The following is a 17,986-nucleotide window of genomic DNA, read 5'->3' on the forward strand; positions in this document are numbered from 1 at the left end:
TTGGCTGGGGGCTTGCAAACTCTCACTAACTGTCCCGGCTGGAGACGATACACATCTCTTTAACCTGTGCTTAACCCTCTCTCCACTCACATTGTCTGTACCTTTAAGACTTGATTACCTGTAAAGACTCACATTCCAACCATTATCTTGCAAATTGAGTCTGTGTCTATATATGCCGTGTTTGTGAACACAACTCCTCACTCACCTGAAGAAGGAGCGACACTCTGAAAGCTTGTGCTACCAAATAAACCTGTTGGACTTTAACCTGGTGTTGTGAGACTTCTCACTGTGGGAAATGATTGACAGGTTCCTCCTGAGGCTGGCCCCGCCCCCCTCCCAGCACGCAGTGCGCATGTCGGGCTGCCGCCGCCTTTGTCCTTTCACAATTCGCTCCGGGCGGCTGCCGGAATCTCGGAGCCAATTCAAATTAATTTTTTTTTTAAAGTGGGGGGGGGCGGATCTGTTAGTGGGGGCTCTCCGGCAGTGCGGGAGGTTTGGTTTAAACTTGGCGACAAGGTAAGCGGCGGGTTTGGGTTGCAGTGCCGGGTTGTCGGCGGCGCCGGAGGAGGGGGGGAGGGGCTGAGGCGGAGGAGAAGCGGCAGCGTCCCCCCTCCCCTCCCCGGGCTCGCCGCTCAAATCCTTCCCGCCGCCACCCCGGGCGCCGCACAGACGGTCCGGCCGCCTCCACAACACACGCAGCCTCTTGGCCCGTTTCCGGAGCTGCTCACCAACGACACGTCTGCTGACTGAGTCCGGCGTGCAGCGTCTGTTGAATATTGTTTGCAGCAACCCTGCTATCAATCTGCTTTCAATGCATCATGTCGCACCAGGGAATTCATTTGGCGTAAAAAAATAAACGAGTGAACCGACCAGTCAACTGGCAGATGGGCCACAGTCTCCTCAATACTGAAAAAACCCCCACCAAATCTGCGCAAAGTTCTGAATTCTTCCATTACTAATTGCTCGGTGTAGGATTGAAGATGATGGAACATCTTTTGGATCACCTGTACTCTAAATTGAAACAGACAAGGCTTGTACATGAACAGTTGCTTCTTAATACAATAACAATGGTGTGGCCTTTAGTGTTCATAGTTTACTCCTTCCTGCTTGAGCAGCAATGCCCCTCTTGTCAGATCAAGGGGCAAACTCTTAAAGATCAACAGATTTTGATATCCTAAGTCAGAGGGTGGTGGGATTTTTTGCCCCAGCCCCCAGTGTATTTGCAAGCAGTGGGTAGGCCCATAAAACAGAATGGGTGGCTACCTTGGTAGTTTATTGCAACCTTTTTTTTAAAGAAAGTCGCCAGGAAGTTTTTTGCCAGCTGAGGTGATCTGCTCTGCAAGGATGTTGAGTGGGTTCGCCTCTATAATAACAACTATTATAGAGTTGTTCCCCTATAATATGGTGGGCAAGCAGGAGATCATGCGAACCACCCACCCTTGGGCTTGTTCAGAGCCTTAACTGGCCAAGTAAGGGCATGTTTCTGCCTTGGCCACCTTGAACAGGGTAACGCAGAATGAAGGTGGCCAACCCATCCTTTCTTGACATTGGCCAAATAGGTGGGATGGAATGGGGTGCCCTGTGGCACCCCACGGCTACCGTGCCGCCCTATGAATTCAGGGCGGCACGGTAGCACAGTGGTTAGCACAGTGGTTAGCACTGCTGCTTCACAGCTCCAGGGTTCTGGGTTCGATTCTCGGCTCGGGTCACTGTCTGTGTGGAGTTTGCACATTCTCCTCGTGTCTGCGTGGGTTTCCTCCGGGTGCCCCGGTTTCCTCCCACAGTCCAAAGATGTGCGGGTTAGGTTGATTGGCCAGGTTAAAAATTGCCCCTTAGAATCCTAAGATGCGTAGGTTAGAGGGATTAGCGGGTAAATATGTGGGGGTAGGGCCTGGGTGGGATTGTGGTCGGTGCAGACTCGATGGGCCGAATGGCCTCCTCCTGCATTGTAGGGTTTCTATGATTTCTGTGCCCGTATTTGGTACCTTCCTTTCAGCCAACCCTTTCACCAGCCTCCTGAACCCATCAACCCACACCTCCCTTGCTCACCCCTACTTTGCGCCCACTCCTGGCTTCTTGATTCCTACCCTGCTCCTGACCAAAAGCCCCAGACTTACTGTAAGATCAGCACCTGTGTCTTCCTTCTCTGGACTCCTTGTAGTCTCAGCAGAGCATAAACCAATATAGAAAAGAACTGAAAAGAGGGATACATTATGATCAAAAAGGGGACGTGTAACCCTTGCCAAACACCCCTCAAAGAAACCAATAACATCCTTTGCCCTCTTGGAAAAAGTGTCATAGTAATATGTAAATATAGATGGTACTTAATAAATTTAAATACTCTGCAAGGAAATAGTAACAAATCCCTGGGTTTTGTGAAAAAACAAGTCACCAAAACTGGAAAGCTGGCTGAATACAAAATGAATTAGTTGATTCAAAGAACTTCTCTTGGAAGTCTAATTAAATATTAGATACAACTTACTATAAACAATCTTGGAAATGTTCACACCATGAGTCTTAGGAACTTTTCACCAGCCTTCCACTGTAAAATATAAGCAATTCAAAAAAAATGCATGAAAGCTTAGTGAAGTTTTGCAACGTTTAAAACCCAAGCAAACCTGATCACTAGCACAACGGTTCTCAATTTTTGTTTGAAGGACCCTTTTTTAAATGAATTCGTAATCATGAAACTTTCATGTAAATTATACTATATAATATTTATATGTAACTGCTCTATGTAAGCAGTGTTTTAAAATGCTTTTAAGTAAACCGTATTTAAGTATTGCTGAAAAAAAGAGACATGCTGTTGAAGTGTTTTATTTTGCACTTCTAAGGACTGTGCAAGATAAAGCAACAGTAATGCAACAACAATTTATACTGCATGGCAAGAGTGCTGATTGGTTGGCAAGTGGGTTCTGACTGGTGGAGGCATTGCCATGGAGAATGCAGCAGAGGACTATTAACTGCCAAGCTTTCATTCAAATTCAAACCAGGTAGGTCAACTCTGATTGGCCAAGGTATTGTCATGGAGAATAAACCAGGGAATGGTTGTTCACTTTTGTTGAAAAAGGCACAATGCATGGGCAAGCTCCTTCTGTCTGTAAAGGACACAAGGCCTTCTTTGTGAACATAAGTGGCTTCTAGCATGTGTAAGTGAGCCACACTGCAAGCCCAATTTATAAACTTAAATTGGTTTCAGTGCAAATCTTAGCACAAGTAGGATTGTGAACAAAACGTTGGGGGATTACCATTCCCTGGCTCACTCTCCATGGCAATTCCTTGAATTGGCATCTCCACATCATGAATTCCTTGACCAATCAGAGTTGACCTGCCTGGTTTGAATTTGAACAAAAGCTTGCCAGTTAACAGTTCCCTGCTACATTCTCCATGGCAATTTCTCTACCAATTGGCACTCTTATGCAGTAGAAATTGTTGTACCTTTTGCTGTTAGCTTATCCTGAGAGTTGTCCTGATGAGTGCAAGGTGAAAGGTTTCGATAGCATGTCTCTTTTCTTTTCAGCAACACTCAAGTTCTGTGCTACCTAACGAAAATAATATTTATGTCGGACTCATGGGATTGGGGGGGGCAATAGCATTGGCTGGGGATTGACAGAAAATCAGTTCACAATAAACATAACTTTTTTCGGTTGCCAGATTAACAGGCACAAGGATCAGCACTTGGCCCTCGGCAATTTACAATCAGTAGTGGTGACTTTGAGGGCACTGAATGTAATGATCCAAGTTTCTTGATGATGCAAAGTTAGGTGGAAAAGTAAGCAATAAGGAGGATACAAAAAAGGTTGCAGAGGGATATAGACAGGTTAGATGAGTGGCCAAGAACTTGGCAGCTGATTTAATTTATTATTGTCACATGTATTAGTATACAGTGAAAATGGTGAGGTGTGAAGTTCTCCACGAGTAGGAAATATTTTTAAAAATTAACTTTTTGTGGAATGGTGAGAAACTGGGAAACATTTGTATTCCAAGGGACCTGGTGTCCTTGTACATAAATCAGGAAGTTAACGCAAATGCAGCAATGAACTAGGAAGGTGAGTAGCATGTTAGATTTAGTTACAAAGGGATTGGAGTATAAAATAGGTGTTGCTCCAAGTTTACAGGGTATTGTATAGGCCAGACCTATTGATTAGGGCAGTTTTGGTCTCTTTATCTCAGGAAGGATTTACTTGTTGTAGTGAGTGCAACAAAGATTTATCAGACTGGTTTCTGGGATGATGGGAAGTCCTATGAGGAGAGATTGAGTAGACTAGAACTATATTAGCTGCAGTTTAGAAGAATGGGAGGTTACCTAATTAAAATATACAAATTTCTGAAGGGACTTGACAGGATAGATGCTGTGAGAGTATTTTCCTGGCTGGAGAATCTGGAACGTTGGGTCACAGTCTCCGAATAAGGGATCAGCCATTTAAGACCGAGGCCTAAATTCTCTGGCTGTTCGCACTACCGCTGGCCCAACCATGACGCACCCCCACCGTGGGTTGCAGTCAGCAGGAAATCTCATCGACAGTGGCGGGACCAGAAGATCCCAAATGGTGCGCCACCTCCCGCTGTGAGAAACATGCTGCGGGTAGGCTAGAGAATCCACTCCCCCTGCAGAGAGGAGGAAAACGTTTTTCAATTAAAGGATTGGAATTCCCTATCCCTGTGGGTGCTTAGCCGTTGAGTCTTTTCAAGGCAGTGATTGATATGTTTTTTAGGTACTAAGAAAATTAGGGGATATGAGAAGATAGAATTGAGATAGTAGATCAGCCGTGATCTTACTGAATGGAAGAACAGTCTCGAAGGGCCAAATGGCCTATGCCTGGCCTATACAATACCCTGTAAACTTGGAGCAACGCCTATTTTATACTCCAATGCCTTTGTAATTAAAGCTAACATGCTACTCACCTTCCTAGTTCATTGCTGTATTTGCTAATAATTTCATATTATTTTATGTTAGTAGAAATTTTACGACTATTTCACTGATGTAGACAAACCAGAGATAATGGGCAGGTTGAGACTCAAACATTCTAGTATATGCCAACTGAACTGCTTTTAATGTGGTTAAAGATTGTCTGTTAATGGCATCCACACACAACCAATTCACAGATCACATCCAACACAAATAGCTCATTGTGTTTTACTCTCCTGCCTGCTAAAGAGATTATTTTGCGGACTCCTGCACTAGCGGATGGGTCACGTGCAAAATTGTGTGGTTTCTCCACACAAGCCGTGTCTCCCTCATTGAGTTTGTTGGAATTGACATGTCTACATCAGTTTATGTTCTTTGTTGTTTCCAGTGCCCATCCGCCAACTTTGGCAACCTCTTCAAGATGCCGGCCGCCGAAGAAGACCACAGTCAGATAATCCGTGAGGTATGGGCAAATAACCTGGAAGAAGAGATGAGGAAAATTCGCCTGATTATTCAGAAATACAACTATATAGCGATGGTAAGTGTTTATGAATTGTGTGATAGGGAGTTTAAATTGTAACTACCCGGTATTCCATTAAATTGAGTGGTTAGAAATCTATGGAATGAATTGAAATAGGTATTGCTATATATGTGCCTTGACGTTATGCATTTATGTGACATCTATTTATACAGTGGCTTTGGGGAGATGGAGTGAAAGGTGAGAGCTCTGGTTTGTTTTAAAGTAATGAACAGGCTCCAAAACGATTAATAATTGAGAGTAGGTTAACAAATGTAGACAGAAGGATTAGTTTGGGTTAATCGTTTACATTGATAGAAATCTAATACATAGCTTTGAAATCTTGCACTGTCTGTTGGAAACAAATGGTGAGTGCACTGATGGGAAACTCGATTGGAGAAGCAGTAATGTAAGAGGTTCGAAGTTTTAAAATTTATCAAGTAAGGATGAGAGGAAGTATCTACTTCAAAGAAAAATTGTTCCACGTACAGTTTCGAGCAATGGAGAAAGAGAAAGCGTATTTCGTGTCCTGAGTCACCAATGAAGTATAATTGTCGTTTTGTAACAGAGGAGAACGTGGTAGTGAATTTACATTAACCAATGTCCTATTAAAAATAAAGGGATGAATGATAAATCTGTTTCAGTTACGTTGGTTAAGGAATAAATATCAGTCAGGACAATGAGGAAAATCCCTGATTTTGAATATTTTTATGTTCAAGTGAGTGCAGATTGCGCCTCCATGCATGTTAAAAATGGCACCTCTGAAACTGTAGCATTTCCTCAGTACGGCACTGAATTGTTAGCTTAGCTTATTTGCTCATGTCTCGAGTGGGGTTTAAACCAATGGCTTTTCAATCGAGAGGTGAGAATGCCCCAGTTAATATTTTCCAAGAAAATTGAAGGAAAGACAAAAATAGAAAATGCTAAAAAATCTCAGCAGATCTGACAGCATTTGTGGAGAGAGAATAGAGCCAACTTTTCAAGTCTGGATGACCTTTCGTCAGAGCAAAGAAAAGACACGTTCTTTGCAAATTGCTAGACAAGTTGATTAAAGCTAAAAGGACAAGATTGCAATGGCCTTTTAATTCTTTTTGCACAAATAAGCACATTTGAGAAAGGTTATTGGAAATGCTTGTATTGGTTATTTACAATAACTTGCCTTTGTACAGCTTCTTCAGTCCAATAGGTTGTCCCGACCTGCTTCACAGGAGCATTATCAAACACAATCTGACACCAAACCACATTAGTAGATATTAGGACAGGTCAGCAGAAGCTTGATTGAAATGGTAAGTTTTACAAGTGCTTTAACGGAGAAGGGAGAGGTTTAGGGAGCTATTTTACAGAATTTAGGGTCTTGGCAGCTATGCCTACAGTGAGTTGAGTAACCAAGATTGGAGATGCTCAAAAGGCCAGGATTAGAGGAGCAAAGATATCTTGGAAGGTTGCGGGGCTGAAGGAAGTTATGGAGATAGGAAACTGCCAGGCTACAGAGGGATTTGAAAACAAAGATAAGAATTTTAAAACTGGGGTAATGCCGGAGTGGGAGCCATTGTTATCAAAGATTACAGGAGTTGACTTGATGAGAGTTAGGATACCGGCAGCAGTAAAATCTTAAAATTAGTAGTAGATGGCATGCCGTGGTGCTGGGAAACATCAAATATATATTGTCAGTTTTTGATGATTTAGCATGTACCAAAGCATCCACAATGTCCAGCACCAGTTTCTAATGATACCTGTGCACAGTGAAAGGGGAATTTCTCAGTCTGGACATTGAATAAAGAGAGCCAATTTTTTTTTTCAGTAAAGAATATTCTTTGTTTTTGCATTAGAATTCCAAACCTTTTGAACTGCTACTCTAGTTAACAAGACTCAATTTGAAACCTAAAGCACTTTTAAAACATTTTCTGTCTACTCAAGGATTTTACTTCCACCTTGCATCTGCCTTCCCTTTTCATATACTTCGAATTCTTTAAAGGTACTTTCTCTTCCAACAAAGTATTCAGTGGAACTAGCTGAAATCTTCCTATATTTTTAATAGTGACAAACAGAGGTTGGATTAACCCTGAAATCTGACCTTCAGGCACCAACTAATGAATCACTACAAGTCAGATTGGTAACAGTGAAAACATAATTGCTGATTTGGACATGTGCCAATAATGGTGGAGAATTTCTGAGCACAGGTAATTATGGAATGGGGAATGACCATTGGTTTAATGCACCAAGCATGTTGTGTTCACCACCCATTCAGACACTTTATGTAAAGCTTTGGCACAAATGCCATCTGTTCCCAAAGATAAGTGCAATTCCAGAAAGTGTATTTATTTTTGCATCTCTGCTATTCAACCCTGGCATATTAATCCCACTTCTGTGTACCCAGCAGCATAGAAACTATAATCAAAGCAAACAAAAGTGAATAATAGAAATTTGAATTAAAACCAGAAAATGCTGGAAGCACTCAAGTCAGGCAGCACCAGAAAGAGAGCAGAGTTCATGGTTCAGGTCAGTGACATTTCAGCAGCACTGTAAGTCAGTGACCCCAAGCGTTAACTCCTTTTCCACAGATCCTGCCTAACCTGAATTTTTTCCAACATTTTCTGTTTTCATTTGCATTGAAGCTAACATATTCTTTGAATAATTAAGATCTCCATCTATATTTAACCAGATTACTTTTGCAGGAATTAACTGTTATGACATGAATTCTTTTGCTAGAAGATTGATCCACATATTCACTATGTTGGTAGGTGGAAGAAGGTGGTGATAATTCCCTCTTCCCTTATAATAGTTTCATTGACATTTTGACTCTTTCGCTATACCATTGTTTTCTAATTCATAGTTCAAAACTCCTGCAATTATTATCTTCAGAATTCTACATTTCACTTCTTGTCACTCCATCTTTTCTATATTTAAAAACAAGCAATAGTTCTTGCATATAACTGGAGTTTCTCCATCTTCATTGTTGCGCTTTGCTGACCCCTCTTAAATGCATCAATGTTGTTTTGAAAGAATCCATCCAACTACCCAAAATAGCAACAAGTTTTACAAATATAACCACGTTATAATTATTCCTGTGTCTTCTCCAACAACTTAATATGGTTTGACATTTTAATTATAATTCTTGTCTCTTTACACTCATCTTTTTTGTGGGTGTTCGTTGGGCTGCAGATCCACAGGGGAAAGACTAGTACTGAAATTGCCCAACACTGGGAATGATTTTGGAATCATACAGTATAAAAAGGTGGTCATGTGGCCGATTTTGCCAGTGCTCACTCTTTGAAAGAACTATCCAATTAGTTTCACTCCTGTGCTGTTTCGTCATTGTCCTGTAAATTTTCCCTCTTCAAATATTATCCAATACCTTTTTTGAAAGTTATCACTGAAGTTGCTTTCACCACTCCTTCGGGCAGTGCATTCCATTAATTTTTGCTGATTGCCTTAAATGTCCACCCATTATTGATTTGGTTATAACATTACTGAGTCTCAGCATAAGTGAAACTGTCCTATGCTCAACTAACAAGTGACATATGTGACACAGATATTTAATTTTTGTTCTCATTTCATGAGTTTTTTTCTTTCCTTTGGATCATCAATTTCCTATATTTTTCAGTTGCATTAATAATTGATCAACTTTTGATGTTGGAATATTTAACCTTTCATAGGATACCGAGTTTCCTGGTGTTGTGGTAAGACCAATTGGAGAATTCCGTAGCACTGTAGATTACCAGTACCAGCTTCTGCGATGTAATGTGGACTTGCTGAAAATCATCCAGCTAGGATTAACGTTCATGAATGAGAAAAACCAGTATCCTCCTGGAACCTCTACTTGGCAATTCAACTTTAAATTCAATCTTACGTAAGTACAGATAAAGCTGCCCAACTGTATGTATCATGTTCTTTTTTTTGCTTTTTACTAAGGCTTGATGTGCTGCTGTGTATGGTTCTATAAGTGCAGATCACCCTCTAGTATTTCATCCAAGATAATGTTGTACAACAAATTATTTGGCTTTAGTGCCATGACAAATGAATTCTTGCTTGGTATCTCACACAAGCATTCCAGTAGAGTTTGCTAGTTAGTGATCAGGAGCAGAATTCCAGTTTGCCCACCCTAGTTGTGCTAATGGAATTTTGGTGCCCTGGTTGAGGTTGATTAACTCATTACAGATTTGCCTCGTACATGGCACCTTCTTGGTCTATTGTTAGGGTCCCAGACCAGAACCCCAAGGAATATTATGGAGCCAGACGAGGCTCCAACAATTTTCTATTTTGACATAAATGTGAGGATAGGATATTTCGCTCCAGGAGTAATTCCAATGACAAAGTAGGGATTTCTTGTATCTAAACAAACTTTATTTAATAACACAGTTTAAATATAACTCTAACAAATGAATCAGCTTAACCATTAAAATTGAACCATATTTAACAATGGAAGGAAACAACTTTCTAGGTTATGTCTGTTCCAGTTCCAATTAAGCCCCATTCACAAACAAATCAAATCCACTATAAATAAATACAGCTCGCAAACCTAGGTATACTTGCTTTAAAGTTTGTTAACAGTCTTGAAGCTTTCAGAAAGTGATAAACTTCCAGAAACTTGCAAAATCCTTCTGGCTTCAACCAGACTTGAACTGCAACTGAACTGCCTTCTGCAAAAGCTATTTTTGAGCAGCTTGTAGAAGCCTCTGTCCTCAAGCAATTCTCAGCTACAACTCAAAAACTGTTTTCTCTCCTGCAGACCTAGCTGCTCCCATTAATCATATTAGCACATGGCCTTGCCAATCAATCTAATCCAAAAACTCCAGGGGGAATCTTCATCTATAAACAAAAATCCATTAGCTCCATCCACTACATGGCTAAAATGAGTAATTATCCTGCTCTCCCAGCATCATATGGGGACTGTTTACAGATTTGTCACATATAGTGTGACAATTTTTTAAAATACTTTTCCAATTCAATCAAATCAAGTCCAATTCACAGTCTCAACAAGTTGAGACATTCCTGATCCAAGCTGACAAGACAGGGTATGCAACCCCTGTCTTGGGCCTGATCTACATGAGCCAAGCTGATTGGAGTGGGCGCAGGTCTTCCTCCTCCGAGGCTTTATCTCATTTGCATCTTAGCCAAAAGGCCGAGATGCCATTTTTAAAAGTTGCTTCATGTGAAAGTGAAGCTTAAATGTAACCTAATGACCTCAACCAAGCGCAGAATCGGCATATTACACTTGATCTTAGCCAAAAGGCCGAGAAGCGTGACAAATATACTTGTCACATATAGTGTGCTACTGCTCTCTGTCTCTTTCTCTCTCTCTCGCAGTAGCACACAATATGTGACAAGTATTTATTGGATAAGCTTGCCGAATTATTGGGGACCAACTTGCATTTTAACCAGCAATAACTTACTTTCCTTAAAGCATATCAGCTTCAAAATCTTAATTTATAAATTTGCAACCCTAGTCTACAGAGATTTTCACCATAATGATCATTCATGCATTTTGCATACTTGAATAATTGAAGCAACTTTAAAAGGTTACTTAATTTTATCGAAAAATACTTGGATTAAATTAGATATGTAGGCCGGAATTTTACCGCCTCACTTGCCCTGGAATCAGGGCGGGTGAGGTTCGCAGAACGGAATTCTCCGTTAGCCTCGGGCGGGATTTTGCAAGCCTCGCCCGAGCGAGATCGTAAAATCCCAGCCGTATTGTCTGTCGGCTGATCATCGTTAATGATGTGGAAAAACATATTTGAAAATTGTTTTGTTTTAAAGGGAGGACATGTACTCACAAGATTCGATAGATCTGCTGAGAACTTCTGGGCTCCAATTCAAAAAACATGAAGAAGAAGGAATTGAAACCTCTTACTTTGCAGAGTTGCTCATGACATCTGGGGTGGTGCTGTGTGACAATGTTAAATGGCTTTCATTTCACAGGTTGGTCCCTGCAATTAAAGTATTTAACATTGATATAGATTATGACCTCCTCCCCCTTCATTTTCTCTCCATTCCTCAAGACATTGGCTCATTATGCAACATTCTTTGTGTGATCTTAATCAAACTGGGCAGGCAAATTGATAATCTGAGCCAGGGTTTCCCGAACTTTTCAAGCCACGGAACCCCTAGTGACCTCCCGAGAGCATCAGGAGTCTTGAATATCCTCACAAAGTTGGTGCCCTTTATTTTGCCGAGAAATAGTTGGACCCCACTCGGAGTTCTATTCCAAGGTCCTCTCTTCCCATTACTCTGTCCATGCTCGTCGAATCAGAGAGAAGCTCGCCTCTGATTGGACAAGCAGCCGCGCAGCATTTTTAATACTTTTCAAATGTGCCTGTCTTTCCACGGACCCCAATTTGGTAACCCCCAATCTAAGCCAATATAGCTGAGCTAGACATTGTATCCACACATGCAAGGATGACAGGGGGAATGATCCGAAGTTGGCACTATGTTTGGTCTACTCCCAGTACTTGCTCTTCTAATCTGAAAATAGACCAATCCGAGCTGATCCTTTCTCAGGGTAAAAGGTCGATTATTTTTCAAACTCGTGGACAATATGTCACTGAAACTTATTGGTGTCCTAATTTTATTTTGACAGTGCTAACAATTAAAAATACAACCTCTGTTACTGTGATTGAAACTGAATTGATATATGAAATCATTAATTAAGGAAGGTCGGCATGGACTTCTTAGGGGAAGATCATATCTGTCTATTAGTTGATTGAATTTTAAAAGCTGTAACGGGTGAGGGGTTTATATTCTCCATGGATTTTATAAAGGCCTTTGACAAGGTTTCACATGATAGATTAGTCAGAAAATTAAAAGTCCATGGTATCCAAGGGAAAGTGACAAGTTGGATCTGGCCAGCTGAGTGGTAGGAAGAGGGTAATAGTTGGTGGGTGTTTTAGTGGCTGGGAGGTTGTTTCCAGTGAGGCTCGGTAGGCTTAATGCTAGATCCTTTACTTTTCATGATGTATATCAATGATTTAGATTTAAATGTAGGGGGCAGGATTAAGAAATCTGCAGCTGATACAGAAATGGGCCTTGTGGTTAGTATTGAGGAAGAAACCTGTACACTGTCAGAAGATGTCAGCTATCTGGCCAGATTGGCAGACAAAGTTCAACACAAAAAAAGTGAGGTGGTACATTGAAAAACAAAATAAGGCAAAGGAATACACAATAAATGGTAGAATAGTGAGATGCGTAGAGAAACAGGGACCTTGGAGTGCAAGTCCACAGATTGCTGAAGTTTGCAGAAACTGCTGATTGGAGATTGGTTGGCATTTAAAGGAACCTTCGGAATATGCAACTGCTTTTACATACTAAAGAATTAAGGGTTTCATTGAAACATTAACAGAAACCTTGCTACCCTCTCAGCTAAGGCTTCATATGTTGCACTGGATTAAAATGTAGGAGAAAGCAGGACCTCCCATCGGTAATCTTTAGTTTCACTCTGCAAGACCTTTATTGGTTTTTCTGTTTTTGTGACATAAGTAGATTTTTTTTGTAAACTTATAAATTTTAATTTTTAGCATTGAACTGCGCAATTCTAAAATAAGTACAGTGGAGCCCCGATTTTACGCGTCCCGATTTAGTGCGAAATCGGATATTGCGCGATCGCACGACGGACCCTTTTTAACTATTTCCGGTTTAGTGAATTAGCGCGACCCCGATAACAGTCGCGATCACATTTTATGGACCCCAACCCTCGCGTTAAAACGGGGCTCCACTGTATTATTAAAATTGTATTAACCCTGAGAAATTTGTGTTTCATGCAGTGGTTATGATTTTGGCTACTTGATCAAACTTCTAACCCATTCACGACTACCAGAAGAAGAGCAAGAGTTCTTTGATATCCTGCATTTGTTTTTCCCTGCTATCTACGATGTGAAGTATCTGATGAAAAGCTGTAAAAACCTTAAGGTATTTGTATGAAGTTGAATATAAATTCCATATTTTGTGCATATGTTAGATATCACAATTAAACAGTAAGAACGGCAGTAATTAAGATAAATGCAGCGATGTAGCAGGTATGCTTTTATTTTCAGTAAAATCATTTCAGGCAGGTTCGTGTTGTGAGACTTCACGTACAAGTGCATCTGTTTGTAAGTCATTTTACAAAAGTGAGGGAAATTAGTCATTGACTAAAATTGTATTTCTATCAACCAAATTAAATTTGAAGACTAAAGATGATTTATTGTCTATCCAGTAGGAAAGCCTCCTGTTTATGTTGTGCATTGTGATTAATTTCACTGTGGCTTTGCCTCCATTCATGTGCAGGTGCACTCTTCCTGACTCTATTTTAAAACCACAGACTGGCCTCTGAATGTCTGCTCTCTTTCTCCTCCCCAAAGCACCATTCCCTCCTCCCTCAACTTATTCATAGCCCGCTGCCTCCTCACGTTGCTGGTGATGCAGCAATCTGAAATTCAAATTCTTTTCATTGGTGATGGGCTTGGGGATGGCCAGCAGGTGGCTGGAACTCGTCAGTCTGGTGTGAGTGATGCCTCCAGCCCAGTGTAGCTTTGGGCCCACCTATTCTGGCGCAGGGGTTGCACCCTGCACCAGGTTTGCATCAGCTACGCTGGCGCAAACAATTACTGTATCTGTCTTCCGAATAACACTTAACTGAAAGAAGTGTTATAAAGCCTCATTGCTGTAGCAGCCATCTAGTCCGAAATTAAGTGGTCACATTTAACAATTAGTGGACGTTTTCTACAGGGCGGTCTGCAAGAAGTTGCTGAACAGCTGGAGCTGGAGAGAATTGGACGACAGCATCAAGCAGGCTCGGATTCACTACTGACGGGCATGGCTTTCTTCAGAATGAGGGAGGTATGAAAGTGACAAATGCTGTGGCAAAATTATTTTCAAAATTTTAATAAATATTAACAACTGACGCAAAGCATCATCTTACAAGATGATGCCATCTGACCGTTCTTTTTCATGGACAGATTGCAGATTTTTTTTTAAGTAGTGCGCAATAAATTCTTCCTGTTTATGACTTGTTTTTCTAATTCGGTACCGTACAACGCTGGGCGTATGTTTTGTAGCACGTTATTTATGCTCACCTGGGTGAGTGAGGACAGTGCTGGAATATGTACAGACCGTTACATCAACAAAAACTGGAGTCACATCCCCATATACAGCAATGACATAAAAGTGAACTGGTGGTATTGGTTGAGAGGAATATTGAATGGAATGCCAAGAGAACTTGGTTTATCTCTGACGTTGCTGCCTGATATTTTAATATGAAGTTACAATATTTAAAACTAAATGAAACCAAAGCCAAAAATTCAGAATTTATCTGTAGGATAAAAGAGTGCACATAATAACAAAATGAAATGGGTCGTTTCTAAATACACAAGCCCGGTCCAGCTATATCCTAAGTCTAAATCTTGAGATGAAAGCGCTGCGTTATACACAGCAGGTTTCAGCTGCCTTTTATTTTTGGGTGGACTGAAGGAATGAGCTCTAGGATGTTCCTTATTGGTTCTCTGTGAAGGGTACTGGGAGAGTACCCATAGTGCAAGGCTAATGAGAACCACAGAAATGATCAAGTTGGGCATTTCCGTATTATGTAACTGGACTGCCTGAGTATTGCTCTAGTACTATTGTCGAGCATCCATTCCTGATGGTCTCCGAAGGGGAAGACCCATAAAGAGAAGAATTTTATCCTTCGTGGCTCTGGCCTTTTCCTTTTGGCCACCTGGATTGAAACCGCTTCTGCATTTTGCCTCCTCCCCTCACTGAAATGAAAATGTTATTGCTCTGGGTGTGGCCAACGGAAATTCATTAGTTGATGCTGCCCAAAGTTTGGCCCGCCCCCCCGCCCCCCCCCCCCCCCCCCCCTTCCACCCTGCTGCTCCAAGTGCATTGACTGGTACATGTTTGCATGTTGTACCAGTACCCAGATTAACAGACCATACTGTGCGGGGCAAAGTTACTCATTTGTGCATCGGTGTTCCTGAAACGTGCCAGCCCAATGCTGACTTGCTGTAAATTCATCCTAAATATTTATACTTCTATTTCCCAGTTATTTTTTGAAGACAACATTGATGACACAAAGTACTGTGGACATTTGTATGGTCTTGGATCAGGTTTAACTAACAACCACAATGGGACAGCTGGGACATCTGAAGAAGAAACCAACAGCAAACAGCACTGACCACAGCTGAGACATTTTACCAAACCTTGATGTTTTTAAACAGACATTTTACTACAAAATGAGAGTGTTATTCTCCTGGCACAAGTTTTTTGGAGATATTGGGCAGGATGCTGCCAGAGGTATTAAAACATGGCTGCTTTTTTTAAAAGAAAAACACATTTTTGCCATTTAACATTTGGAAATGCTGTGCTGTTGCTCACTGTTTTCTAGATCAGTCGATGACAGGGGAGGGAAGCCAGGCTGTAGGTTAATCTGCACTGGTCCAGTCAGGATCCTTCAGTTTATACCCTAAAGTATGTTTATGTTCTCCACTTTTACCTCTTGCATTTTTCCCTATTTTTCTCCCTTTTTCTCTTTGATTTCCTCTTTCTTTTCCTTGATCAGGTGACATTAGTAGTGAAAATTACACGTCACAATGCATGCTAGTTTTGTGGAATGATGGGCCCTAACACCATGGACTTGTGCATTGTGATAACCTTTGGCTTATTTTTATGAGAAACATTTTACATATTCATGCCAAAACAAACCCTTTTTCTTATGAGGGACTGCTGTGGGTGTAAAACGATTTCAGGATTAGCTTTTATTTTGTTAATGTTTATTCTGCGGTACAGTGTTTACAAAGTACTTTAATGGCGTGAGGGGAGAATTTCCATTATTTGAATGGAAGGAATAATTCCAGGTGCAGTCACGCTAGTAAACTTCAAATCTTTATTATCCCGTTCAATTGACTTAAACAGCTGAAAGGAGGAATTTCAGCCGGGGGATTGAACTTATTTTACTGTAGTACTGTCCTGCTATTAATTTTCAACATAAATGAGTTAATTTAAAAAGAGTTGTTCTTGCTTACGCTTTTATCAAATACATGTTATTAAAGTTAAAATTCATCCTGTTTATAGAAAGAAAATAGAATTAAGATTTTTTTTTACTTCAATTTTTTAAAACAGAAAATTGTTAATTGTATCTGTTGATCTGATTTTCATCATCTGAGTATCCCTGTGTTTAAAGGATTTTGCAATAGTGCTTTACCTTTCTCAGTGTATGTACCATGGACCTGAAATGTGATACTTAATGGCAGGTAGATTCCCCATCTTCCATTGTGAACTGAATTGGATGCTTGAACCATGAGCTTTTTGTTGTGATATGATTAATGACTGCATTACTGTTACCACAAGAATCGTAAATTGATCCAAGTCTCTTTGGTTAAATATTCGTTTTGCTTTCAGATGACGAGTGGAAAATGCCACTTGTACATCGATTTGAATAAGACCTTCATACAGTTGCTTTCACTTTTAAAGTCAAGAATACACTCAAACCTTTCGTACTGTTGTTGATGGAAGTATTTTTTACGTGTAAAATGTTTAATTTACTTCAATTAGCTTAATTAGCTCCAACTTGCAGTAATGGATTTTAAATAGCTGGGTCAAGACCCTAGCTATTGATATTTTGTGAGAAATGAGGGTCTTTTGGTTTTAAGCACTTCCCTCTACAGAAATCTTCTTTTAAGAATTAACTCTATTTATTTTAATACTTTGGTGATGATGCAAGATATCCAGACTTTTAAGCAAAAACCTGAACCAATGTAATTTAAATATGTTTGTAAATTAAAAATTTGTTTCATACAAGAACAATATGTATATAATCTTTTGCCTTTGGAGGACAAAATTAGCAACAAACAATAGCATATTTCGACATTGTCGCTTTTCATCCATACAATCTTCATTATCCAGATGGAACAATGGTGCACAAAGTTTGGAGTTGCAAAATGTATGTTTCTTTTTGTAAAGCGCCATGGGGGATTTTCTATAATAAGTTGTGATTTAAATGTGAGTTATGTTTGCCACTTATTTTTTGTTCATTCTAATTATGTGTATGTCTTCTACTTCTGTTTATTTATTAGTGTCACAAATAGGCTTACATTAACACTGCAATGAAATCACTGTGAAAATCCCCTAGTCGCCACGTTCTGGCACATGTTCGGGTACACTGAGGGAGAATTTGGTCTGGCCAATGCACCTAACCAGCACATCTTTCGGACTGTGGGAGGAAACCCACACAGACACGGGGAGAACGTGCAGACTCCCCACAGACAGTGACCCAAGCCGGGAATTGAATCCAGGTTCCTGGCGCTGTGAGGCAGCAGTGCTAGCCACTCTGCCACCGTGCCACCCCCAGATCTAGACACACTCGGTTGCATGTTGTGTCATCGAATTTAAGACAATTTACTGACTTGATTAATGAGAATGATGGACAATTTAATTTTTTTTCAATCACGCCATAAACTACAGGGCAACACGTGGCACAGTGGTTAGCACTGCTGCCTCACAGCGCTAGGGCCCCGGCTTGGGTCACTGTCTGTGCAGAGTTTGCACGTTTGAACCATTAACTCTGTTACTCTCGGCAAATACTGCCAGAC

General features: G+C 40.7%; 1 protein-coding gene across 4 annotated transcripts; it reads left to right on the plus strand.

Annotated features, from left to right (window-relative positions):
• The first annotated feature begins 344 nt into the window (after positions 1 to 344).
• On the plus strand, positions 345 to 17,416 carry cnot8 (CCR4-NOT transcription complex, subunit 8). 4 transcript variants are annotated; one of them, XM_078230926.1, is made up of 7 exons: positions 345 to 516; positions 5,298 to 5,447; positions 9,083 to 9,276; positions 11,187 to 11,348; positions 13,187 to 13,331; positions 14,130 to 14,240; positions 15,442 to 17,416. In XM_078230926.1, exons 2-7 carry the CDS (start codon positions 5,331 to 5,333, stop codon positions 15,571 to 15,573), a joined length of 861 nt encoding a protein of 286 aa, XP_078087052.1. In that variant the 5' UTR covers positions 345 to 516; positions 5,298 to 5,330; the 3' UTR covers positions 15,574 to 17,416. The 4 variants fall into 4 exon arrangements, with proteins under 4 accessions (XP_078087052.1, XP_078087051.1, XP_078087050.1 ...); XM_078230925.1 differs by lacking the exon at positions 345 to 516 and adding an exon at positions 574 to 1,034 and having other exon boundaries at positions 15,442 to 17,410; XM_078230924.1 differs by lacking the exon at positions 345 to 516 and adding an exon at positions 666 to 1,070 and having other exon boundaries at positions 15,442 to 17,410.
• Positions 17,417 to 17,986: the final 570 nt, after the last annotated feature.

The sequence above is a fragment of the Mustelus asterias genome, chromosome 16 (genome assembly GCF_964213995.1).
Source record: "Mustelus asterias chromosome 16, sMusAst1.hap1.1, whole genome shotgun sequence".
Classification (NCBI taxonomy): Eukaryota; Metazoa; Chordata; class Chondrichthyes; order Carcharhiniformes; family Triakidae; genus Mustelus; species Mustelus asterias.